This window comes from Psammomys obesus, unplaced genomic scaffold, assembly GCF_907164565.1.
Source record: "Psammomys obesus unplaced genomic scaffold, mPsaObe1.curated_primary_1811, whole genome shotgun sequence".
Classification (NCBI taxonomy): Eukaryota; Metazoa; Chordata; class Mammalia; order Rodentia; family Muridae; genus Psammomys; species Psammomys obesus.
In genome coordinates this window covers 926471-951111 of record NW_026590681.1, presented here as the reverse complement: position 1 = coordinate 951111, position 24641 = coordinate 926471, and the positions used below count along the sequence as shown (strand labels likewise).

The 24641-nt window shown below is 45.4% G+C and overlaps 1 protein-coding gene across 2 annotated transcripts in view; it reads right to left on the bottom strand.

Moving 5' to 3' along the window:
* The window catches only part of Nav2 (neuron navigator 2), a 343708-nt gene that overhangs the window by 202512 nt on the left and 116555 nt on the right, over positions 1-24641 (bottom strand). For both annotated transcript variants that reach the window (XM_055608371.1, XM_055608367.1), the window contains exon 3: positions 21219-21271. In XM_055608371.1, coding sequence (XP_055464346.1) covers positions 21219-21271 — 53 coding nt within the window. The remainder of the gene's footprint in view (positions 1-21218; positions 21272-24641) is intronic.

Below are 24641 nucleotides of genomic sequence, written 5' to 3'. Positions count from 1 at the left end.
ACTCTTTGAGGTCCACAGAGCCATTCCACACCTACCCGGGTTCCCCCTGAAACCTGAAGACATGAATCAGGGGAAACATCTTAGGTGAATAGGAAGTATTAGGGCACCAAGAAAGCCCAAGGGACAACACCCAGAAGGCTGAACTGCACTCCCAGAAAATGTTAAATGAAAAAATAAAAACTGGGCCACCATTCAAGGGTCACACACAAGCCCAGAAGTACCTTGAAACTGTTCCCAATGTCCCGAACTCTGCACAGGAGAAGTTAAAAAATAATCCCTCAAGTCACAAATCCATTCTTTAATCATGTTCTTCTGGGGCTAGAAATCACCCCTGACAGGGGGGCTGGGACCCTCACTCTTTTCATCTGCACCCCAGGAACACAGCGAGGCTGGGGAGCAGGAAGGGGTCAGGCCTGGATTCCAACCGCTGGTTTCATTTGGAATGAGATCAGAAGCAGGGCCTGCTGCTTTGATCCTGGTCCTCTCGTGATTACAATTTACCTTAAGGTTTTCCTCCAAATATAGCACAGGTGAGCAATCTAGCTCTGAAGCTGTTAAAACTCAAGCCACCCCTCCCCACCCCAACAGCAGCCCAGTGCTCATCAGAGCTCAAAGATGATGCCCTTGTGCTATCTATAAAGAGGCTCCTGGCTCATGTGTGATCCAGACACCCAGTGTAAGCTGAGGATCCCATTAACACTGGGAGGAAGAGAGAGGGAAAAGAGACTCTTAACAAGAAAAGTATGTAAATATGACCAGAGCTGTTCATTAGTACTGTGCAGCCAATATAAACCACTTTCCAAAATTAGCTAAGAGAAAACAAATCTGTGTGAAGTCTGACATTCCAGTACTGCCTGAGGGGGCCAGGGATGGGTGAGGAGGATTTTGTCATTGTTGCCATAGACGTGGGTCTATGTGGACCAGTGGAAGCCCAGCACAGGGGCCACTATGTGGCCTAGAGGTCTGGAAACAGAAGGTGACTATCTGAAGGATGGGGCAGGAAAAAGGAACAGATGAAGGCCTGGGTGCCCTTCCCCAGAATCTTGTTGTTTGGAGCCAAATGTAGCAGAGCCTTCACTGAGAAGCACTTTCTCACTGTCAGCCATCATCTCCAATTGAATAGGTTCTCTACAGTAATCTGTACTCTGTCTGCAGGGCAACCGCTACAGGTGTGTGTGTGTGTGTGTGTGTGTGTGTGTGTGTGTGAGAGAGAGAGAGAGAGAGAGAGAGAGAGAGAGAGAGACAGAGAGAGAAAGTTTTTGTCTCAGTACTCAGAAGTCCATCCTGTAGGGCAGGATGGACTTTAATTCCAGTATTTAAGAGGCAGAAGCAGGGGCATATCTGTGAGTTCAAGACCAGCCTGGTCTATAGAGCAAATTCCAAGACTGCCAGGAATGAGAAATAAACAAAAAAACTCGTATTTCAGTTGTGATCAAGGTTTGACTAGGTCTCATGCTAACAAATGAGCAGACCTCAGAGGAAGTACTGTTGCCTATCTCTTTCATAGCTTACACAGCGATCAAATACCATCTGTTGTGGTGGTTGCCATGGCAACATCTTTCTCTGAATACCAGCATAGCAAATGAAGATGCTGAATGCAAGTGAAGACAGTCTTTCATGGAGCTTGGCGCCCCTGGCCATACCAAGTCCACATACGCTTCTCACTGTGTCCCTTAGTGCTATCCTCTCTGGAAGAGAGCAAGGAGCTAATGCACCAAAGCCAAGCCAGGTCATGCCCATGCTTTTTTTTTTTTTTTTTAATCACAAGATGCCTAGACCCTAGGCAAGGCTAGATTTCAACATGCAAGTTCTGTCACTGAAAAAGCAGTGTGACTTCTAAAATCAGCTCAAATGATTTGCTTGTGTGTGTGTGTGTGTGAGAGAGAGAGAGAGAGAGAGAGCGAGAGAGAGAGAGAGCTTTATTTCTGATGGTGCTACTTGCCATCAAAAATAGCCACCATTGGTCAGTCCCGATGGCTTAGCACTAGGTAAAAGTGCCTGTGCCATCAAATCCCAGTGACTTAAGTTTCAGCCCTGGATCCCACAGTGGAAGGAAGGCCGTCCTCCCCACACACGCTATGGCATATGTATACCTGCACTCACACGTATACAGTCATTTATTCATGTGGCCCTGAAAGGGATGCCCACATAGTGGGTATTTAATACTTGCTGACTGAAAGAATGAAGGGGAACGTGTGTTAAACCCTGAGAAAGGGACAGGGATGGGAAGGAAGAAAGGTGTATACTCACATATCTAAAGCAGAATAAAAACAATAGGCATTTACTTATTCACTCACTCGTATGTACTGAGAAGTTGCCGGGTGGTGGGCAATGTGCTGGCAATGGGTACACAACGGTGAAAGAAACATACATGACGTCTGACCTTGTGGGGCCTATACGTGCAATGTGGGCGAACAGACATTCAGTAGTGCACATGTGAGGACATGTGCTGTATCACAAGCTGTCGAGGTAGTAACAGAAAAGAAGAGGATGTGGCAACATGCATACTGGAAGAAGTTCTAGCCACGCGCAAGTTTAGCAACTCTTTCCAAAGGAAGAAGCAGCATGTCAGGCCACAGACAGGGAAGCCTCATCAGCTTTGTTTATTAATGTGGCCCTGAGAGGAATCACTACATAGTAGGTACTTAATACCTGCTGATTGAAAGAATGAAGGGAAAAGTGTGTTAAGGCCTAAGGAAGAGGCAGAGGTTGGGAGGAGGGAAGGCAGGACCTTTCCATCGTTTGGGGAAGAAGCCTTGTCAGGACTACATCCTGCCCCATCACCAAGGCAACTGCAGCCACATCCTTCCCAGCAAGCCTGCAGATGGGCTATTCTATGTTGGGCATGGCTCCAGCCACAGCCTCCACATGAGGCTCTAGGGATTATGGCCTAGAAACGGGATCAGAAGGCACAGAAATAGCCTTCAACATCTGATCCCATGTACAAGGAATGTTTCCTATCTAATGGTTACATGCTTCTCTGATAACCTGTCTCCACTTCTGTAGGAGCAGAGGAAGCTCCAAGTGAATGAATGAGTGTGGTCGACATGGAAGTGGCCATGCTGAGGAACTCAAGGCCTCAGACCCATGGGAAACTGGGAAAGCCGTTTCTCATATGGGTCAGGCTCAGAAAGGCAAAGCCTTGCTCTGTCCAAGCCCAAGAGCTAAAGCAGGACTGATCAATGTGCACAGATGGCAGCCGCAGCATTCCCTGCCTGGATGTTTACAGCTGAGACTGCTCAACCCCTCCCCTATGCGCCGAACATGGTAAACGTTTGCTGCTACTTTATCAGCATGTACACGGCCCTCCAGACTCCGGTTTCCCTACGCACGCATGCCTTTGGGAAACATATTTTCTCACTAGTCAGGGTTCCCAAGGGCTCCAGACACGTAAGACAAAGTATTTCTATGCCTGCTTACAAAAGTAAGATAAATGAATAAAATAAGAATATCAACTCAACGAACAAACAAACAAACACAAAAACAAACTACACTTAGGGGATATGCCTTCCCAAGGCCCAGTCACCTGGGAGCTGCCTTTCCTGTACATGCTAAGGGGACCTGCCAGGCGCCTACTCTGCTGGCCTTGCTTTTGTTTCCCCCCACCTCTGTCAGTGCCGTCCCAGGAAAGCTCACATAGAGTTTTTATTTCAGAAGGAGACTTTAGAAAGGAGAGGTCATGTGTCCACTGTCCATCTTTTTCTAGACAGGAAAATAGAGGGAGCATCTGGGCCTGACCTTCTGTAGATCACCCAGCTGCTGCTTTCCTGGCTGGCTTGTCAGTTACTTTTAGGGATGGTTAATGGGTACAAAGTCATGACCAGATGGGAGGGATGAGTTCTAGCCTTCTATCACAAAGAATGTCAACAAGAATAGATACTATTATACAATCAGAATAGCTAGACATGAGAACAGGAATGCTGTCCCTCAAATTCATGTTCAAAATGATGGAGAGTTTGTATACAAGACAATCCATGCGGCCTATGTAAATGCTGAAACACTAAGCTGTACTCCAAGATGTACAATTGTTTGTCACAAACTTAAAAGTAAGTTACTAGTTCCGTTTGTTGTTGTTATTTTATTTTCTTCCTAAAGATTCTTTTTTTAACTGATTAACAGTGTGTGTGCGCGCATACACATGTGTTTGTGCCTGGGCATGTGTACCACAGCCTACACGTGGAGGTCAGGAGATTTTTTTAGAGCCAGTTTTCTCCCTCTGCCTTTAAATGTATGTTAGAGATCAAATTCAGATCCCCAGAAAGCATCTTTATTCACTGAGCTATGGCACCAGCCCTATTTTTGTTTGTTTGTTTATTTGAGACAAAGTCTCACTCTATTGTCCAGGCTGGCCTCAAACTCACTAATTTTATTTTCCCTAGCGTTGAATTATAGGAATAAACCAACATGCTCAGTCAATTTATTAACGTAAAAAAAGTCAACTTAACCTCTACACTGAGGCCCTAGCCACTGTCATCAGATTTCAAAGCTGCTTTAGAGCTAGAGAGAGTTTATCAAAGTGGGCTTGAAACTGGAAAGCCTGGGAAAGTGGAAATCAGGCTGGGTGTGGCTCATTGCTCCTTGTCTGCCTGTTTCTCTTCCTGCTCTGTTGCCTTGCCCAGCTCTTTCCTGTGATTTGGCAACTTTATCTAGCATACCATTTACAATATTTATAACTTTAGCTTTCCAAGATGCTGTCAAGAATTCCTTAAGGGGGGAGTTTCTCTGATATTTCAGCAAGTGGGGAAGTCCATATGGATACAAAAAATTCTAGAAGGTAAAAAACTGAAACCAAGCATCTCAAATTCCTCCGGTGACTATCTTTTTCCATTATTTCTCCAACTGCCTAGACTATTTCATTTTCCTAGGGTTTTCCAGCTTTCCAAATTTCCTCTGGAACAAATCAAGCCTAACAAAGGTGCTAAAGCCAGCCTTCACCCTGGAGACTTCCAAGCAGATCCCCACAGCTGAGCTCTGCTCCCTTTCACTGATGATAGCACTGTAAGCAGAGGCAAGGCACTAGTGATGAGGACTGTCACACATTCTGACAAATACTCTGTGCTCTTCCTTCCTCCTGCTCCAAATAATTCCCTGTTTTTCTTTGCTTTTCTGTTGCTGTGACTAAACACTGACCAAGGGCAAGTCGGCGAGGAAAGTATTTGGCTTACAGGTTAACACTCTATCATGAAGGGACATTAATGCAGGAGCCCAAGGCAAGAAACTGAAGCAGATTACAAGCTTCATTCAGACTGCATGGAGTGATGCTTCAGGGCTTGCTTGCTCCCTCTGGCTTGCTCAGTTCCCTTCCTTATTCACCCCAGTCCAGCTGCCAAGAGATAGCACTGCCCAGAGTGGACTGGGCCCTCCTGCCATCAGTTAGCAGTTTTAAAAAAAAAATGCCTCACAGACAGGACCACAAGCCAGGATGGGCTATCCAACTTTTAAGTTGAGGTTCCCTTTCTCCCAGGTGACTCTAGGTTTGTGTCACGTTGACAGCTGAAGCTAATTATAATTCTCACACTCTGAAAAGTCAAGAACTCCAAGTGAGGAACAGAGGACAAACTGAAAACTGACAAGGGCCAAGGGGTGATACTGGAGTGCCTCACACAGGCTCTGGGTTGCCAGGGGCTAGAGGGTGAAGAAATAGAGAGGTGTCTGTCACGCACACAATCTTTCAGCTATTAAGACAAGCAAGTAAGTCCCTAGGGTTCAAAGGCACAGCAGGAGTGGTGATAGACAGATATGCCAATTAAGTCAATGATGGGAATCATATGTAATGTGAATGACTACTATAGTTTAGATCTGAAATGTTACTGAAATGTGCTAAACATTTCCAACTTCACATCTCCAACTGGGTGCTATTGGCAGGTGGAACAGATTTGATATAGGGCTTAGTGGGTGGTCTGGTCATTGGGGTATGCTTTTTAGGGGCCAGATACACACTGCCTTTCCCTGTGTCTTTTCATTTTCTGGTATCCTTGAAGGGAGGAGAGCTTTGCTCCACCGTGTAATCCCCGCCATGATGTGCTGCCTGCTGTAGACCCAAAAGCAACAGCATACATATATCAAATGTGTAGTGAAACCTCCAAACCAGAGTACCCAAACAAAACTTTTCTCTTTGTAAGCTGATCATCTCAGGAATTTGTTACAGTAATGGAAAACCTAACTCTGTAAAGGAAATTTACATTAAAAAATTAGATAGTATTTTGAAGAAACTTTTGGCTTTATTCAGAGAGAAGGAACAAACCCAAACAGTAATTTCAACCAGAAAATCAGGACTTCAGTTCTCCGAACACGAGGAAGCACTCGAGGGTAGACACTTACGGAAGTAACCAGAACCCAGAGGTTTCACATAGTACTTGAAAAACACTAGCTAAATACCTGCTTTCTTGGAGGCCCTAGCCTAGATGCAGACAGCACAGCGACAGATAAAACAATACTGTCCTTCCCTCAAGGAACAGCCACCCTACTGGGCATGTGCTGGCTTCAAGTAAACAACCATTCTGTGCACTTGCAGGCACAGCAGCATTAAGAGCCAACTTACATACTTAAAACTGCCCAGGGCCTCATTCTCCCAGGCTTCTTGAATTTTTGCATGTTTATAATCCTATACCTCAGCCCATCACAAAGCAGAACAACAATGTCAAACAGGGCCACATCATAATTTTATCCCAAAAGCTGTTTGCACATATAGCTGAGGGGTTAGATTTGAATTATATACCATCACTGATCACTAATATTTAGTTGGGAATTTTGCAAGTGACATCTAAGATACCTCATATCAGGAAACTAGGTTTGACCAGTATGTCTAAACTCTACAATATGAGTAAGGCCATATGCTAGTCAGTCAGAAACTATGGGAACAAAAATAATTCAAATAGTATTAATAACTGAAATAGTTCTTAACTCTGCTTACTGGAGACCAGGAATGTCAGAGATACTTCATGGTCTCTGAGTGAGAAAAGTACACTGGACAGGGAAGGTCTCCATTGCAGAAGCCCCTTGAAGTTCCCGAGGCTACAAGATCCCTAGTGCACCTGTGCGGAAACAGTGACAGTGCTTGGCTTCTTGTAGAATGCTAATCTCTGTTACTATTTATATCTTTGTGCAAACATTCAGTTCAACCAAATGAAACCACTCATTGTTAAAAAAAAATTCATGTTTGCTAAAAAAGCAAAACATGAATATTGACCATTTCCTGTGTTGTAACCCATTTCTCAGTGTACTAAGAAGACAGGGCCCATATGCTCCCCCCATCTGGAATTAACTGCTGCGTGACCACTCTATACCAACTCATAAACAGAGCAAATCAGAACCAATTCCCCAAAAGTCCTTCTCAAAGATGTCTCATAAGAACAGTTACACACAACATATGAAGACAAAGATCAAGGAATAGGGAGATGGCTCAGTTGCTGAAGGTTTTGCATAAAGCATGAAGACCTGAGCTCAATCCCAGAAACCAGAAAAGGGCCAGACACTGTGGTATGCCCTTGAGATCTCAGCACGAGCGAGGTGGAGGCAAGGGGACCCCTGGGGCTTTGCTGGTCAGCCAGCTGTAAAATCCAAAGGCAACTCCAGTTCCCTAAACCCCAAAGGCAGTCCAAATATCCGTAAGTGAGCTCAGTCTGGACTATAGCAAGATTTCTGGTGGTTAGATAAAAGCCAGCAATCCAAACTGTGCTGAAATCCCAGCACTCAGGGTGGTAGAGGCAGGAAGATCTCTGTGAGTTAGAGGCCAGCCTGCCTACAAAGCAAGTCCAGAACAGCTACGGCTACACAGAGAAACCCTGTCTTGGGGCACAGGTGGTGGGGGAGGACAGCATTCCTCAGGTTCTTCTCTACCAAAAGGAGTTGTTCCCTTTACCTCAGACAAAAGGGACATATTGCTACCTGTGATGCCTATTAGAATATCAAAGTCACTAGGCAGTAGTGGCGCATGAATTTTAATCCCATCACTGGGGAGGCAGAGGCAGGTAGATTTGTATGAGTTTGAGGCCAGCCTGATCTACAGTTCTAGGACAGCCAAGGCTACACAGAGAAACCCTGTCCTGAGAAAACAAAAACTACAGCTAATGCTGGCCTCCAGTATACCTCAGTATCACATTTCAAAGTCCATGCTAGCATCCTAGCCCTTCTTGTCTCCTCCCTTACCCTAAACTCCCTCAGCTCACAAGCTTTTCTCCTCATAGTCACTCATCCTTTATAGTCCTGCAATTCTCACTGTGTTGTCGTCATTGTCCCCATGCCCCTCCCCCACATACTTATTCACTGTGTATTCTCTACTCTCTATCTCCTGCTGTTCCCCCATCTCTGACAGACAGCCCTGGCCATATCCAGTCTGCCGGTCAAGTTCGATCTATTTTTTTTTTCTTTGCTCTGGCCTTTTCCAGATGCCTCTGACTGTTCTCATATATTTATGATAAAAACCTTCCCTTAACCATACCATGGAACAGTAATGTCCTCACTTTATATACCAGTCTAGACTACTTGGCAAATTATAGGCATTTAAGAGAGACACTGTGTAAGAAAACAAGGTGGAAAGCACCAGAGGAACAACACCCAAGATGGTCTTCTGGCCTCCACATGCAAACATATACATACATGTACACACACACACCACACACACATGCACACACACACACACACACCACACACACAAACACACACACACACTCACTCTCAGGTTCAGGGTTATAGATGAAGAGGCTTTTGCTTTGCTTTCGCAATCACTTTCTTAAAAATAACGGGGTGGAGAAAGGCTTTCCTCCAAGTTCTCTCTCATCATAGACTTCAATCAAAGGTAAGCCTGATAATCTTGTAGCATGGGTGGAAATGAGGCTCTTTGACTTTGAGATTCCTCCAGGAGGAGGTAACATAGAGATGAGATTTCAGCTGGGCTGTGCCACACAATTCACAATTCACACAACCATCATGGGAAACCCTCTCATCTGAGAAAACCACTCAGGAGAAAAATGTCAATTCACTCCAAGCATGTAGTTAATGGAATCATCACTACAAGAAAAAGTTAATGGTGGGCCGAGAATTGAAGGATTTGAAATGGTCAGAACTACCACCCAGTAATCACGATTACTGTCCGTTCACTGTCTCATGTCCATCTTTGGGCATGGTAGACAATCCTGCTGATGCCTTCCAGATGGGGAGACAGACACTGATTGTGTGCCATCTAAAGTGCAGTTATTATGCAGAAGTGTTTTGTAAACTGTACTTCCCTGTGCAAACACAGGGTACTAACAATCAAACAGCGAGTTCTCTGAGCTGAGCACTGAGCACTCCACAGGGTCATTTCTCAGTCTGTGTCTTCAGTAGTGTGAGAAGGCAAATGCCAGGAGGGTGCCCTCTATCCAGGCCAAATCCAACCTGTACTCCGAAAGGACCTTCTAGAAGGTTCTCAAGTTCATTCACAGTGTTTTAACCCTCCAGAAGCCAGTTTAAATCCCTGAAAAACATACATAAGCTCTTGTGGAGGTCTGAATGAGAAATGCCCCCATAGGCTCACGTATTGGAACACGTGATCCCTGTTAGTGTACAGCAATTCAGTTGTCCTGCCTTCAGGGTTTTAGCAACATCTTATGTCATTACTTGCCACCAGATGTGTTCAGGGATAAAAGGGCCTGCCTGACTCCCTAGCTATCTCAGTCTCTCTCTCTCTCTGTTCCAACTTCCCTCTGTGCCCACATTTTCTTTCTCTGTCCTTCTCTGCCCTCATGGCTCTGTCCCAATCTGTCTGTCTGCCTGTCTACACATCCAATCATATGCCTCTATCTCTCCTGAAGGCCCTAACTCCTCTCCCTTTCCCCTCCTCCAAATAAACTTTCTTATAACACATATAATGTGTGGCCTAATCAATTATCATAACATTTCCCAGTTAGAACCTTTAGGAGATGGAGCTTTGCTGTAGAAAGTATGTCATTGGGGTAGGCTTTGAGGTTTTATAGCTTAGGCCCATTTCCTGTTCTTTCCCCACCCTCCTTTCTGTGTGAGGATGAAATGTAATCTCTGCTTCCTGACTGTCAGGTGAGCCTCAAGCCCTGCTGCCATGGCTTTCCCACCACGAAGAGGGACTCTCTGGAACTACAAAGCAAAACAAACCCTTTTCTCCCATAGCTGCTCTTGGTCAGGGTAATTTATCACAGCAAAAGGAAATAAACTCATACAAATCAATATGCTTCCCAAACAAAAATCTTTCAAACTACCACAGGGCCAAGCCCAGGGTTCCCTAAGAAGTTCACAATGCTTGCAAGGATGTAAGAGTCTGGGGGTGTCAAAATATGTGCGGGGGAGGAGAGATAAACAATCAACGAAGAAACAGAAGAGGCTGGGGACAAGAGGACATGAAAAGTCAACATTGTAGCTCGGTTGCAGAACATCAGCTTGCATGGATATGACTGGGTTTGATCTCTAATAGTGCAAGAATAAAAAAAAAAAGATAGGTAGAGATGGTGATTGTTACCCATCCAATCCACATCTGCCCAGAGGGAGTATCTGCTGCTCAGTTTTAGCTAATTTTTGCCATAAAGAGCTACCTCATTGTTGCCAGATTAGATATCATCCTTCCAAAGCATTGACTCAATTTTTACCATTCTCATTTAACTGAGAACGTCAGGTGGTTTGTTTGTTTTACGTTCTTCTGACCCTGCACTTGAGACTTGCAGGCCACCACCCTCCACTTCTGCTCAAGTGAGCACAGGGGCTCACAGTTCTCGTGCACACGCATAGCCTGCGTGTGCCTTCAAGTACAAACAGGCACCCCTCGCTAAGTCCTGTTTCATGGGGATATAAAAAGAAAAAAAGGATTTTAAAACCACACATACAAAAAGCAGTCCTTTGATGCTAGGCTGAACGTGAGAACTCCACGCGAGGAGGTAGGCCCGAGCACAAGGCCCAGATGGCGTTTATACAAACCACAATCCAAATGGTTATAAATCATCATTGGGTTTCTCGTTCAGCTCAGGAAGGTCTGAGGCATGCTGCACACCCACCCCACCCCCGTGCCATCCACCTGGCAGATACCAAGTGCCTCGGCTTCACTGAGCACCAGGTTACCAGCTACCACTGCCAACACCCAGGCCTGGCATACTGGCATAGGTGTGAGAATACCCCCCCACCCCCCATAGATTGCCACGGAGCATTTACCAAGCACCAGAGACAAGACTTCTTTCTGCAGAGCCACTCATGCCTGGTGGGGAATCCAGTGAGCTGAGAGAGATGAAAACATTCTGTTTATATTATACAGCCTTGCTATTTATCACACAGCACATGGGGCAGTGACACAGCTGGGCAGGTAAAGGTGACCGCTGCCATCTCTGGAAACCCTGACCTGAGTTCGGTCCCTAGAATCTACACAGTGGAGGGAAAGAACTACATTCTGAACACTTGTCCTTGGCTCCATGCATGCATATAGACAAGTGTATGCACACATACACAAGCACACAAATAAATAAGCATGAGGAGAAAGGAAAAAGCAAACAGCATGCAAAATATGGTAAGTCTCTTGTAAAATTTGCTTAAGTGTCAAGGGAATTAAGGGACAAACATGCATTAGGACCCTAGAACATATCCACAGGCCAATGAAAGGTCCTAGAGACCAAGGAACTGGGTCTGGTAAGGAGGTCACTTCCATGGGACCACAGCCAGAGAAAGATGCCATCAGCTTAGACTACGCAACATTCTTAAAGACTGTCCAAACCATCCTGCGTGTTCTAAAAGAGCCCCAGAATAGGCACTATGCTAAACTTCAGCAGACCTTTTGGAAACCCTATCAGCTTAAAACATTTGAACACTCTGATAAACAGACACTGTGCTTAAAAGCATATTTGAGCAGGTACATCCCCAGAGAGGATTTCCTCTTTTCTTTCTTCTTCTTAAAATATTTTTTGAGACAGTCTTGCTACCCAGTCTAGCCTTGGACTCACGGCAATCCTCCTGCCTCAGCCTCCTGAGGTACTGGGATTTATACATGTGTGCCCCTATGCCCTACAGAGGCTTTCCTCTTGACTCTAAGGAATGTTGAGCAAGTGTGTTGTGAGACTGGCAGCCTGAGCATCTCACAGGAGATTGTAAAGGTTGTCAACTCCCAACTCCTACCAAACTCCTGGGGATAAACACTGTAGGGTAAGGCCTAGAACCTTCCATTTAGCATGTTCCTCATGCCCACTGAAGTTTGAGAAGCCTTGCTTAAAGGCTTTGACATACCCAAATAACTTGCTACTCCGGTGTCTTTTCAAACACCTTCATAACTGTGATGTGGGCCAGCAGTGGCGGTATGTGTTATATGGCTATGATGCTAGGACAGCTTGTGGGTTCCAGACCAGCCTGGCTACATAGTGAAAACTTGTCTCAAAAATAAAAAAAAAAAAAACTAACTAAATGAAACTGTAAAACTGTAAGAGAAAACACAGAGTGGGAGAATTCTTGGCTTAGAATGACTAGAACAATCTTCGAGAATTTTAAAGCATTACTAAACGCTGATGTGAGCCTTGCCTCTGCTTCTGAGAAGTCCACAACTGTTAGATCATTCACAGCTTAGTTCTTCCATAGGAGAAACATGAGATAAATATGTCTAACCTGGCTAGCCCAATGTCAGGAGCTAGGTAAAGAGATGGAAAACAGGCTACTGGCACAACAGAGCTTTGGCGTTATTTAATAACACATAAAATATTGTCAGTCTCTCATAAAAATGGCTTAAACATCACGTCAATTACAAGACAAACATGTGTGTTGGGGGCCGTGACCCACACCTGAGTTTACACTTGCAGAAGAACTGTGTCTGTCAGTATCAGCTCTGGAGGCTCAGGTGAAATGGCACCGTCCATGGCTGCCCAGAGTCTGGGGTGTCCGTGATACAAGGTGGGAGAGGAGAGGAATGTGCCAGAAATGGACTGTGACTGCTCTATCGGCCTCCTACCTGCACATGCCTGGTGTGTGCAGGCATGGAAAGCTCCTTCCTCATATATGCAAATAGTGGAAGCACCTCCCAGGTGATCGAGGACCCCACAGAATTTCCCTTCTGATCTGGTAAGCCACTGTGCTTGAATCCTAAAGTGTGTTTAGCTTCCCGATGCTCCTATTGCCACAAGCCTAACAGCTTGAACAACCATTAACTTAGGTGGGTCAGAAGTCCTATGTAAATAAACCTTAGAGAGCTAAGTTCACGCTGCCTCTACAGCAGGCTCTGTTTCCCTAGGACCCCTGAATTCCGTGGCTCATGCCCTTCCCTCGGTCTCCAAAGCTGTCGGGATAGTATCCATCAGGCTCTATTATTTCCCACCCCTTAAAGGGTACCTTGCCCACCCTGTGCAGATAACCATGCCGGGTATTAATCCTTAGCTTGCAAAACAGCATGTACACCTGTCATAGGGATGAGGATGCCACACAGATGTGGGATCCTTGCTCAACCTTACTTCACCAGGTACCTACTTTCTGAGCATGAGAAAACTCCTGTTGCACAAATCAACAGGGAGGGAGTGCATGGGTGACATGCAATGAGAACTGCCCACCTGATATACACTTGATATGAGCCTCTTACATTAACTCCTCTCTTCCCTCACTGCCTGCCTAGGGACAGCTCCCATTATCTCCCTTTTACAAGAGAGAAGCTGCCTTAGCTAGATCTGGGCTCTGCCAGCTTGCATATTCGGCAGGGCTGCGCCATTCCAGCCTATTCCAGTCTTTCTTCACCCTGACTCTCTTTCCCACCCTGAGCTTCTGCTTATGCCTTAGTAAGGGATGGAAGGACACTGTAGTTCCCTCTGTCTGTGTCAATTCTCCTCTTCGATCACTGTCATTCACAGGAATATGTAAGAAGGAAGGGATCGTTGTAGAGCCGGGCTTCCAGCATGAGAGCCTCGGGTGCCACTCATCAGACCTGGGTCACTTCGAACAAGTTACTCAACTGCTGTCTGCCTCACCTCAGTTTCCTTCATTATAGAGTATAACTGGTCCTGTCTGCCTCCACAGGATATACAGAAGACCAGCCATTTAATTCAAAGCATATACAGTGGTATTCAGCACACAGTGTGTACAAGTCCTGTCTCCTGTACGATACTGTATGAAAACAGTTGAAGAAGACTAGGAACTACAGCTCTGAGGAAGGAGTGAAGAGAGGAAAGGAAGGGAAAGATGCTGTTTATCATGAACCTCAGCCCTGCAGAACCCAGCATCCAGATTCCTTATTAAACTTAATGGAATGAATAAAACACACCGCTTATCCTGAGAGCTGGCAGGAGACTAAAATGAACCACAGAATCTGAAACACTCAGAATGGTGGCTTGTCATCCTTTTCATCTCCATTTTAATCTCTGGTAGTATCCAATGGGGATGCCTCAGCATGTATACTTAACAAAAAACTCAAACTGAAAATGAGGTACAGGTCCTGACAAGTGGTATTTCCTACTCAAGTCTTCTAGATCAATTTAGGAAGCATTAAGAGAAGGAAAGAAATGTCTAGAACATTATTAAAATTCTCTGAACGCCCCAAAACAGCTTGCATGCCAACTGCTGCCTAGCTGATGGAGATGAAATAGGAATAACACACTGCAGAGCTTCTACCACAAACACACCTGTGCCAGCTCTTTGCTTTGTCTACCGGACACATACTGACCACCTGCTGAGTGCCAGTCCTCTCACTGACAGCGGCTTAGCCTGCTCAGGGGAGAGATGCATATCTCTTATAAGGATGACTCTGAGCAAACACATACACACAGACACAGACACAGACACAGACACACACACACACACACACACACACACACAACTGACACTGAATTATGTCAGCTTTTCTGGAAACAACTGACCTGAGCATTAAAGGTCACTCTGCCCAGAGGGGACATGGAGAAGGTCACCGTAGGAGACCAGAAATATATATCAAGGAACAAAATCTGACTCACCCATCCTTCCTCATACACCTTGAGGTGTCCAGTAGCAGGGCTAAGGGGACAGTAACTGGATCCTGAAGGGCCTTCTAGCTTATTTTTGAGAGTGCAGAAGAGGAATGGAAAGACAATAGTAATTTTCAAGAGACCTGAATTCAGTTCCCAGCACCCAAGTCAGGCAGCTCACAGCTACCTGTAACTCTAGCTCAATGGAATTTGACACTTCTGGACTCTTTGGGCACCTGTACTCACTCACCCATAGACCCACACACAGACACATACACACATAAATACAAATGAACCTTAATAAAACAAAACAGAGGCCTAAGGAAGAGAGACAGAGATGGAGACTGCTACTACCTTTAAAATGTACCAGCCAAACCCAACCAGGATGGTGGAATGGGCACTGGGTAGAAAACTATGGGTGCTTCCTGCTGCCCTTGGTTCTGGCTTCCTATTTGCTATAAACTCTGAGTGGCCTCTGAGCTTTCCCTCATTCCTTCTGGGTTCTGGGGCATGTGTGTGCCCTTAGGGCGACATAAAAATAGACCTGGGAGACTTGTGCAGAGGCAACTCAGCTGCCCAAGGATCTCAGACACTCGCAAGGCATGCAGCCGGCTTGCTGGCAGCTGCTGGGAGGGCTCCAGGTCACTGTGCCTGGAAACTTGATCTGGTCGCAGATGTCCCTCTCCTGGCCCAGGAGGCTCTGTAGAGAATGGGGCTGAGAGACCTGGCGCCCAGAAGCATCTCAACTAGGGGCCACCTGCCCATGGCAACATGTGAGTTCTTGGTGTTAGGTCACCTTAGGCCTTTCCCAGAAACATTCATACTCCTCCCTTCCTGCTAACTTCTAGCTAAGCCTGACTGCTCTTATCTCCAAGGTCAATAAACATGGAGAATGAGGACTGTTGAGGAGGAAGGCGCTATTTTTTTTTATTGTGTCCCTTCTCTATCATGTCAGTGAAGACCCCAACTCCTCCTCCTCCTAGGCAAATAACCTGTCCCCAAATCTTCAGTTTCCTTATGCAAATATAAATTAAAATTATCCCTCTATCTTAAAGCAGCGGTGATCTCTAATACTGTCAGCTTGATGGGATTTCACATCACCAAGGAGACAAGGGCATCTCTGTGTGTGAGCTTCCACAGTGGTTTAAATGAGGTTGGAAGTCTCACCCCAGTATGAATGGTAACTTTACCTGAGCTGGAGTTGCAGACTGAATAAAAAGGGATAGTGAGTTGAGTACCAGTATTCATCAATCTTTGCTCCCTAAATTCAGGAACATGACCTGCTGCCTTGAGCCCTTCCCTTTATGCCTGCTCTACCACAATTGCCTGTACCCTCAAACTGTGAGCCGGATAAGCATCCCTTCCTAGCTGCTTTGTCAGGTATTTGTCACAGCAATGAGAAAGGCAACTGATACAACAATGTCGAGATTCCCGTACAACTAGGTGGGCTCCTGGCACGTAGGACCAGTGAGGGAAATCTGACACTTGATCCATGAGGCCTTTTTCTCCCTCAATGTTCCAGAGAAGAAAGTGAAAAGCTAAAACTAAATGCATTGTCAGGGCCACACTGTGAAGGAGGGACTGGGCCAGTGTTGACCGATGGATGAGGCTGGACATTCTTCTGGATGTGTTTCTATGACAACTTGTCTACTTTGACTCATCATTTGAAGAATTAACCATACTGAGTGGTACCCATGCCCGTGACACCTGCTGCCCTGGCCTGATGTTGCATTGCTCCTTCCTTGGTTCCCAGGTGCTGGCCTTGGGAAAGGCTGGCCTGGGTAGGCCTTCCTTAGCAAAGCAGCAATTCAGGTCTTATCACTTGTGAAGGTTCTTCCCATAAAACTTGGAGAAGTTTCCAATTTCTGCTATCTTCTTGCCTGTACTTTAGTGCAGACTCTGTCCTGGGAACCTGGGCATTGGCACTTTCCACAGGGCAGTGTCAGGAACAAGGGTATGCTCTGAGAAGGGGGAGGAGTGTTGGGTTAGCCTCAGGTCTCTGGAGCCCCAAAAGGATACTGGGCCAACCTCTGGAATGCAGAATCTACTAAGCTGTATGCAAAATTCCAGGTAGCTACCACTTGAGAAGAGAAAAATCGGCATTTTCCCTCCAATTTCCCAAGTGTTCTACATCCTTAAAGACATGCACTGCTAAATGATGGCACCAACATCATCACTGTGGGAACTGCCAAGGAGGCCAGGAGAAGGAGGGAGCAAGCTCACCTGCTGGCTGCAAGGAGGTGATCTAAGGGCACTTACCCAGCACTCTAAAAGCACCTGGAGCAAACACTATCCACTTCAGTGTATCTACCATTTTAATTATTATCAACGATCAGTATTTTCATTGCGCGGTTAGTACACACACAAACATACACATACACACATAAGACTTTATGAGCTGTATGCTCTCATCATTCCCACTTCATAGGACAGGAAACTGGAGGCTTCAAAGATTAAACAATTAGTTCCAGGCTGTAGAACAGCAGGAAGGAGCTGAACCTTGCCTGGTTTGTAACCCAGGCAGCCCTCGGTCTGGGCATTCCATGGAAAAAGATTCCCAGAGAACAACAGAAAGGCCAGTGGGCAGCTGGAATAGAGGCCTAGTGGGAAAGAACAGCAGGCATAAGTCCCCTTTCTAAAAGGATCAGCTCCATGCCTCCCCCAAAGAAGGACAGAAAGCCAAGTTGCTTAAAATAATGATTAGAGGAGAAAACCATCGCCTGCCACTGGCTAGTCCAAGGCTCTACTGGGAGAAGAAACCCTGAGGTCTCACGGGGCATTGAATTCTAGGCGAGGAGTGACCCAGTGCCTGCTCAGCACCCTCTGGCTGAGATCCAAGCAATGTTTTTCCTTCTCAAACTAACACTTAACTCTGCTGAACAAATCATTTGAAAGCCAAAGAAATGCCCTTTGGTTGCTATGGCAACGCCACACAGACAAAACATTTTGACTAGCTTTGGCACACACACAAACTTAGTTAAGGGTCAATGAGATCTGTTTGGTAGTGGGCTAGGAGATGGGGGTGGGGTGGGGAATGATATTTCTAGAGCTCTATGTCCAAGGATTTGGCCCTTAAAAGACTCAAAGTCAGACTGAAATAGGCTGACAGACTCCATGAAAACAAGCTGAAGTCAGGCTTGCTCTGGATACGTGAAGCCCTCACTTTATCAATGCTGTCAAGCTTTGTTTTCTAAAGAGCTGGGCACTGGGGGTCATGGATGCTCAAGGATGAGCATCGGGCTGGACTTCTGGGGACAGTACTGAACAGCCTGGCACCCAGGCTTCTACCTGCAAAGGGCAGTGACACAGCAGGCACAGCAAATCAAAAAGGACTGAGTATCTACGTAAAGAAGGGCTTACAGGCAAACACCATCCGACACATGTTAATGCTGATATGAGAAAATCAATGACTCCTTCCAGCTAGGTAGAGTTTGCAGTTCCTAGACCCCATGGCTGAACTCCCATCAAAGTTGATGGCCCTGGGTCTTTTCCTTCAGAAAACTTTACTCTGGGACTGACCTGAGATGCAACAATCTAGAGGTAGAAAAAAAAAAAAGCAGGTGTATCCCGGGTCTAAACAGTCTTCAATGAGGTCTGCCATACCTTGGGCTCTTCCAGGTCCCACCTTTCATCATGGGAACAAAAGGGCAGACACTGCAAGGCAAGCCAGAAGAGGCTCACGCTGCAGCCTTCCAAGATTCATGCCTCAGAAATTATTGCCCTGGGATGGAGATGGGCTATGGAGTCCAAATGTCCTAAGTGGTCTCTTGCCCACTCATCTGACTGTCCTGTGGGAAGAAACCACATCTTACTGCTTGCTGTTCACCTGGCCCAGCTCACGGTTCGGCCAGCCCCAGAAGACATTCTGCCACTATTTGCTGACTGACAGGCCACTAGAATGCAATGCCATGTCTCTTATGTCCCGTGTCACTATCCCTGAATTCTAAACCATTTTCCAAAGCCCATTCTCACTTTTCCATGCCTTAAAAGGTAAGTAGGATTCAAAATGGGATCTAGGTATGGTTAGAGAAGAAACTAGAGCTCCTTGCCAGCCTGTGGGCCGGGCGCTGGAAGTGGAGGAAAAGCTGCCCTCTCTTCTAGGCTTGTTCCTCCTGCAAAGCCCACTGACCAGCTTATGAGTTAGCTCCCTGCTTGGAACAGTCACTTTTTTCAGTTCCACTTCTAATGGCTCCTGGAATATATTCTTTTTCCATATTTTGGGAGAACTGCTCACCCTCCCTGTAGAATACATTTTGCAAGTTCTCATCTCACTGTGTGTCATCTTCCTTCCACCAAAACAATGCTTTCCTTTAAACAGCAAAGTGCCATCATTGATCACCCTACAGAATGCCCTAACAGGGAAATTAACTTACTGGAAACCTAGAGATGGTGGCTGGCATACTCTCAAATTACAATTGACAGGAGTACAGACATTTTAACTCTGTGAATGCTTACACACACATCCATGCACACATGCATGCACACATCATCGAAGCAACACGCCACTTCCGACATGACCTAGTAGCTCTGCTTCATGCATTTGTCACTGTTTTACAGTACTGTAAAGAGCAATATCGCTGTTGTACACGCCACCATCCTCCTCATTTCCAACAGAATGGAATGGTTATCATAGACATTCCTAATTTTCCTAGACTCACATTAGTTTTGCTGAACCCTTCTCTGCTAAGGTTTGCCATAAGACCGTCTGCCTGCCCACCCCAGACTGGAACCAATTATCACAGGCAATTATAGGATTTTATATTGCTGTTCTAAAAAAGAAAAAAGAAAGAGCCACATTGCCTTCCTCCTCAGTGCTGATACAGCTGGGCTGTGGGGAAGCCACAGGATTGCCTTGCTGTTGTGATAGCATTTATAACAAACACATTTGCAGATAAAAATAAATTTGTGCAGAAGAGCCTGAGATGGTGGTATTTCACAACCTTAAAAGTAGACTTTAATGACAAGCAACATCTCCAACAAACAGTGCAGAACATACATTTGTACCAAATAAAATAAAAGGCTGCCTACCTTCCAATGTCAGCTCTATATACATGACAACAGGTTAGGACAAATGCACTGATATCTGTCCTAGAGGGAAGGAATGCCTCTCCTTCACATGAAGATTGCCCTGTGTATGTAAAATGCTTGCACTAAAATTAAGTCTTCTGTTGTCCAAAAATTTTCGATTATTAATACACTAGACAGCTGCAGTAGCACTAGTAAAAATAGCAGCCAAGACTTCCCAAGAGCCAGAGCAGTTCTCAGAGTCCTGTCTGGGGGATTTTCCTACAGAAGGAACAGTTAGTCTGTGGATCAAACAAGAAGAGACAATGCCTCCAGGGGGCTCAACAAAGAGAAGAAACTTTCTTCACAATGTAAAGTGGAACACAAACATACACACATACACACGAGACTCCAACACACAGACACACACAAGCCATATAAAACACCTTTCTTTATAAAAAAAAATAGATTTGTACATTTTAAAAAGTTGTCTAATAAGACTGCCTCTGTCCAACTTTTTAGGATACAAACAAGTCAGAACATTAAAGAGAGTTTGAAAGATGCCAGGCACTCTGGAATCCATAACACCTGTCAAATAGTCAGGAGTGGGGTTGGGATGAAAAATATTTTATGCCCTTCTTTAGATTTTTGGAATCCATGTCCACGTATTTGGACATCCTATGGTACCCTGACAGCATGCCTTCTCTCAGTGAAGCATTAAATGTTCTCGCATCACATGCCCTATTCTCCCAACACAATGATGGATGTGAATTCAAGGACTAGGCAGTGTGAGGAAAAAAACAGACTTACATATTAGTTTGTGTATTTTTAAAGCTTAAAGGCATCCCGCTGGCATGGCTATCACTTATCAAGGTTGCTGAAGCCACCGGTTGTCTTCTACTTACCACCACAGTACCAACTTCATGTCCCTGGCCCCTTTACAGGCCGGACCATATATTTCACCCTGACCAGCAAGATCCCGTCATCCCATGTAAGCCTCTGCACCCCACACAAACAGACGTGAGCACAGATCCTTGAGTCACAGAGTGTCCATGTTCAATGCATGCATGTGCCCATTCTGTAGGATTTACTTTCAACACAGAGGTTATTTCATCTTTGCATCCTGACACTCTATACAGACATCACAGCCATTTCTTAATGAAGGCCAGCAAATGTGTCAGAAAGCTACTTGGGGACAGCTGCATTCGGTGCATTCACCCCAAGGAGCAGCTTCTGATAAGAGTGTTTTTCAACCTGCTCAGGTCTTTCAGAGACACGGCCTGCTAACCTCACACAAACACTACCCACGGACCCACTTACCATTTGTGATCTGTTCTTTGGACAGCCATTGATGTCTTCAATCTTGTCATTCGCTGTAAAAGGAAACACAAGTTAGCAAAACTAATAACAGAGAGACAGTTTCACGACTAAGGCAGAACACTTGAGTCCAGCCAAGCCCTTGGGGCCACGCTGGGGTCCGTGTGACTAGGGCTGTGTGTGAAATGCTGAGCAGCATCTAGCGATCTTCAGAACTTACTCATCAAGCTGCCTCCGTCCAGGGACAGCTGGGGCAAGGTCATCGTCACTTCAAGTAGAGACAACTGCACTGACACTCATCTTGCCATGACGGGACATCGTGGCAATGTCTGACCTGGGATACAGTGAGCTGGGATTTCACTGCAGGCTACAAAGACACAAATTTAACTGCAGTCTCTCCACAAAGATGCGGTGGTTCTGAGGGGATTGTCCCACTTCTGACTCAGCAGGTGGGGACAGAAGACATGGAAAGCTGCTCACGACAGCTGTGACCAGAAGTACTTGTATTGTCTTTGGCTGTCCTGACTTCATGAATTGGAGGCAAGTAATGAAATGGGGAGATTGAGGCCTCAAAACACCTTGACCAAAAATCATATAGCAAAGCCAAATAGACCAGGGTGCATGCATGCTTGTAAGGAAGCTTGCATGCACCCTGGTCTATTTCCCTATGTAAGGAAGCTGGTGTCACCTATTTCAAGAGGAGAGATGACAGGATATGGGTAAAATAGCACAGTGACCGGAACCCAGTGTTTCCTGTATCATTAGTTTCTTGCGATAGTCTTGATCTTGATGATTCCATGTGGTACAGGCTCACAAACTCAGCTAGAGCTCCATATTTAGGAGTAAGTCCCTATCCCTCTTCCCTAAGCCTCCCATGTCCCAGAAGGGCAGTGAACACTGGGGTCTCTGCTCTCCAGCATTGTGTGCAGGCCTGGCCAGATTGTACTGATCTCACATGGAACATCCCTGTTCTTGTCTCCCCAGCCCAACCTTTGAGAGCTGGGAAGACATGTTAAGGTTTTATCTCACATTGTCTCAGAGCTCAAAAACTGTCGGCAAAATCTAATTCCTTCCCTACTCCCTCAAATTTCTCATCAGACCGTTTATGACTATGATGGCTCTAACTTCTACAGAGAGGAAAGACATTAAAATCCATCTAAAATGGATAAAGGCGTCAGAGTGCTCAGGTCTTCAGGGAGTTCAGATTCCTGGCCCTCTATCAGCTCACATTATGTTGATGCTTTCTCTTCTGCTCTGTCTTAAAAGAGAATCTCAGAAATGGAAAGCAAGCTAGAGGCACAAGCTACCCTGGTCAATACAGATTTGCTTGATTCATGGATGCCAAAATGATTATATGAGCAGATTTCCACCAGGAGAATCCTGATCTTCAGAGACGAAGCTGAGGACTTTCAACCTAATGAGGACTCTGCTTAATGTCAGGATCAGAGAAAGGAGTTTTCAGAAACCTTAAGACCAAACGAATGTCAAGAAAAGAAGATTAACAGTACCCAGTTGGCTGGGGAATACAGCTCAATGGTAGAGGACCTGCCTAGTGTGCACAAGGCCCTGGATTCATTCACTAGTGAAGGGAAGGGAGAGAGGAAAGGACAGCTCAACGAGCGGAAGGGCATTTGTTCTTTCGTTCGTGAGAAAATACAAATATCTGAAACAGATTTCTGTCATACAAACCCCATAAACAGAGACTTCCACCTGCCTTGTTTCCTAGCATAGCACCAGAGCCAGGGCAGTGCCTAGCATAGTAGCCATTCAATAAATATTTGTCAGATGGAATGAAGAAATGAGTATTCAGAACATCTCAAGGAAGTGAAGTTTTGCTGTGGATTTTGAGGCAGCTGTCCTTTTGCTAGTAAATACAGACAGACATACTGAAGACAGGAAAATAACTGAATACTCCCAACAGATGGCATTCCTTCACACATGGGAAGCTATGGCAAGCACAGAGGCAGACTGTGGACTTTCGTGTGGTAGGGTTAGTATGTGGTCCTGGCGAATCAATGGCAAAGCTATCTTCACCACATGTTTGCAACAGCCTGAGTTGTGAATCATGGTACTGACAGATGTACCCCTGATCAGTGTCCACATCTCCAGGCCCATTTTGCTGGCTCCTCATCACAGAGCAGGATGGGTAGCTAGGATGCTCAAGGGTCAATTGTGGAGTGTTAAGGATCCTGTTAAATGGAAATGAAAGAGTTTGATCTAATGAGTCCTCTAATTCTTGCTGGCAGTCTGTCACATAAATGCACTCACACCATCTGTGAACTCAAACATCACAGCTCCTATGACCTAATACTGCCATTCACAACAGTGAAAATAAACCCACAGGGTGTAGCCTACTTATCAGCACTCAGAGAGTCTGCACAAAGACCTAAGTCGATGGCTAATCCAAACTCAAATTCTTAAAAAAGCAAGGTTAAGTCTTGGGCCGCCTAGTTTCTAATTTTATATAATTTAAGTACTTCTTTATTTAAATCCCCAGATGTTTCTATGGTTGTCATAACTACTGAGAGTGCTGGGAACAACAGTAGTTCTGTTGGACCTTAAGCACACTAACTTAGAGCAGGGGGTCTTTGTTTGGAGCTTCAAATCAGATAATCAAAGAAGCTCTCATTTGTCCACAGAATGCTCGGCCATGATTAAACTGACACCTCTAAGAACCTATGATAATTTATCTATACCAGCATATTCAAGTCATTTTTTGTTTTGTTTTCTTTTGTTTTTGTTTTTCGAGACAAGGTTTCTCTGTATGTAGTTTTGGATGTTCTGGACTTGCTTTGTAGACCAGGCTGGTCTGGAACTCATAGAGATCTGCCTGCTTCTTGCCCCTCCCACCGCCCATCTAAGTTGAGTTTCATTTTCTCTCTCCCCGCCTCCTAGCCTCATTGTCTCTACATAGGAACACATTTTAAAGAACAAACAAATCTTACTTTATTGTTATTATTTTTGACAGAATCTTATGCTGTTACTCAGGTGGTCTTGAACTCCTGGGCTGAGTCAATCTCCACACCTTAGCCTACCAAGTAGCTGGGACTCCACAGGCACGCTCAGGCACCTGGTTTGAATCATTTTAGAGTAAGCAATATAGATCACATCCTGCGCCCCTTGTACTTCCACATGCATTTCCAAAGGACACGGATATCATCTTCCATGCTATAATTACAAAACTCAGAAAATCTAGTGTTGGTCCAATGCCAGTACTCCGATTTTGTCAACTGACTAAAATATGTCTGAGAGAGCATTTTATCCCCCTCAGAGGCTTCAGGCAGAGACCACACAGCCCACTTCTTGTCGCGCCTCCTCAGTCTCCTCCAACCTGGCATCGGTTCTTGCTTTGTCTTTCAAGGCGCTGATGTTTTTGGGAGACACAGGCCAGTTTTGTTTTGATTATTTATTTATTTTTTAACAGAA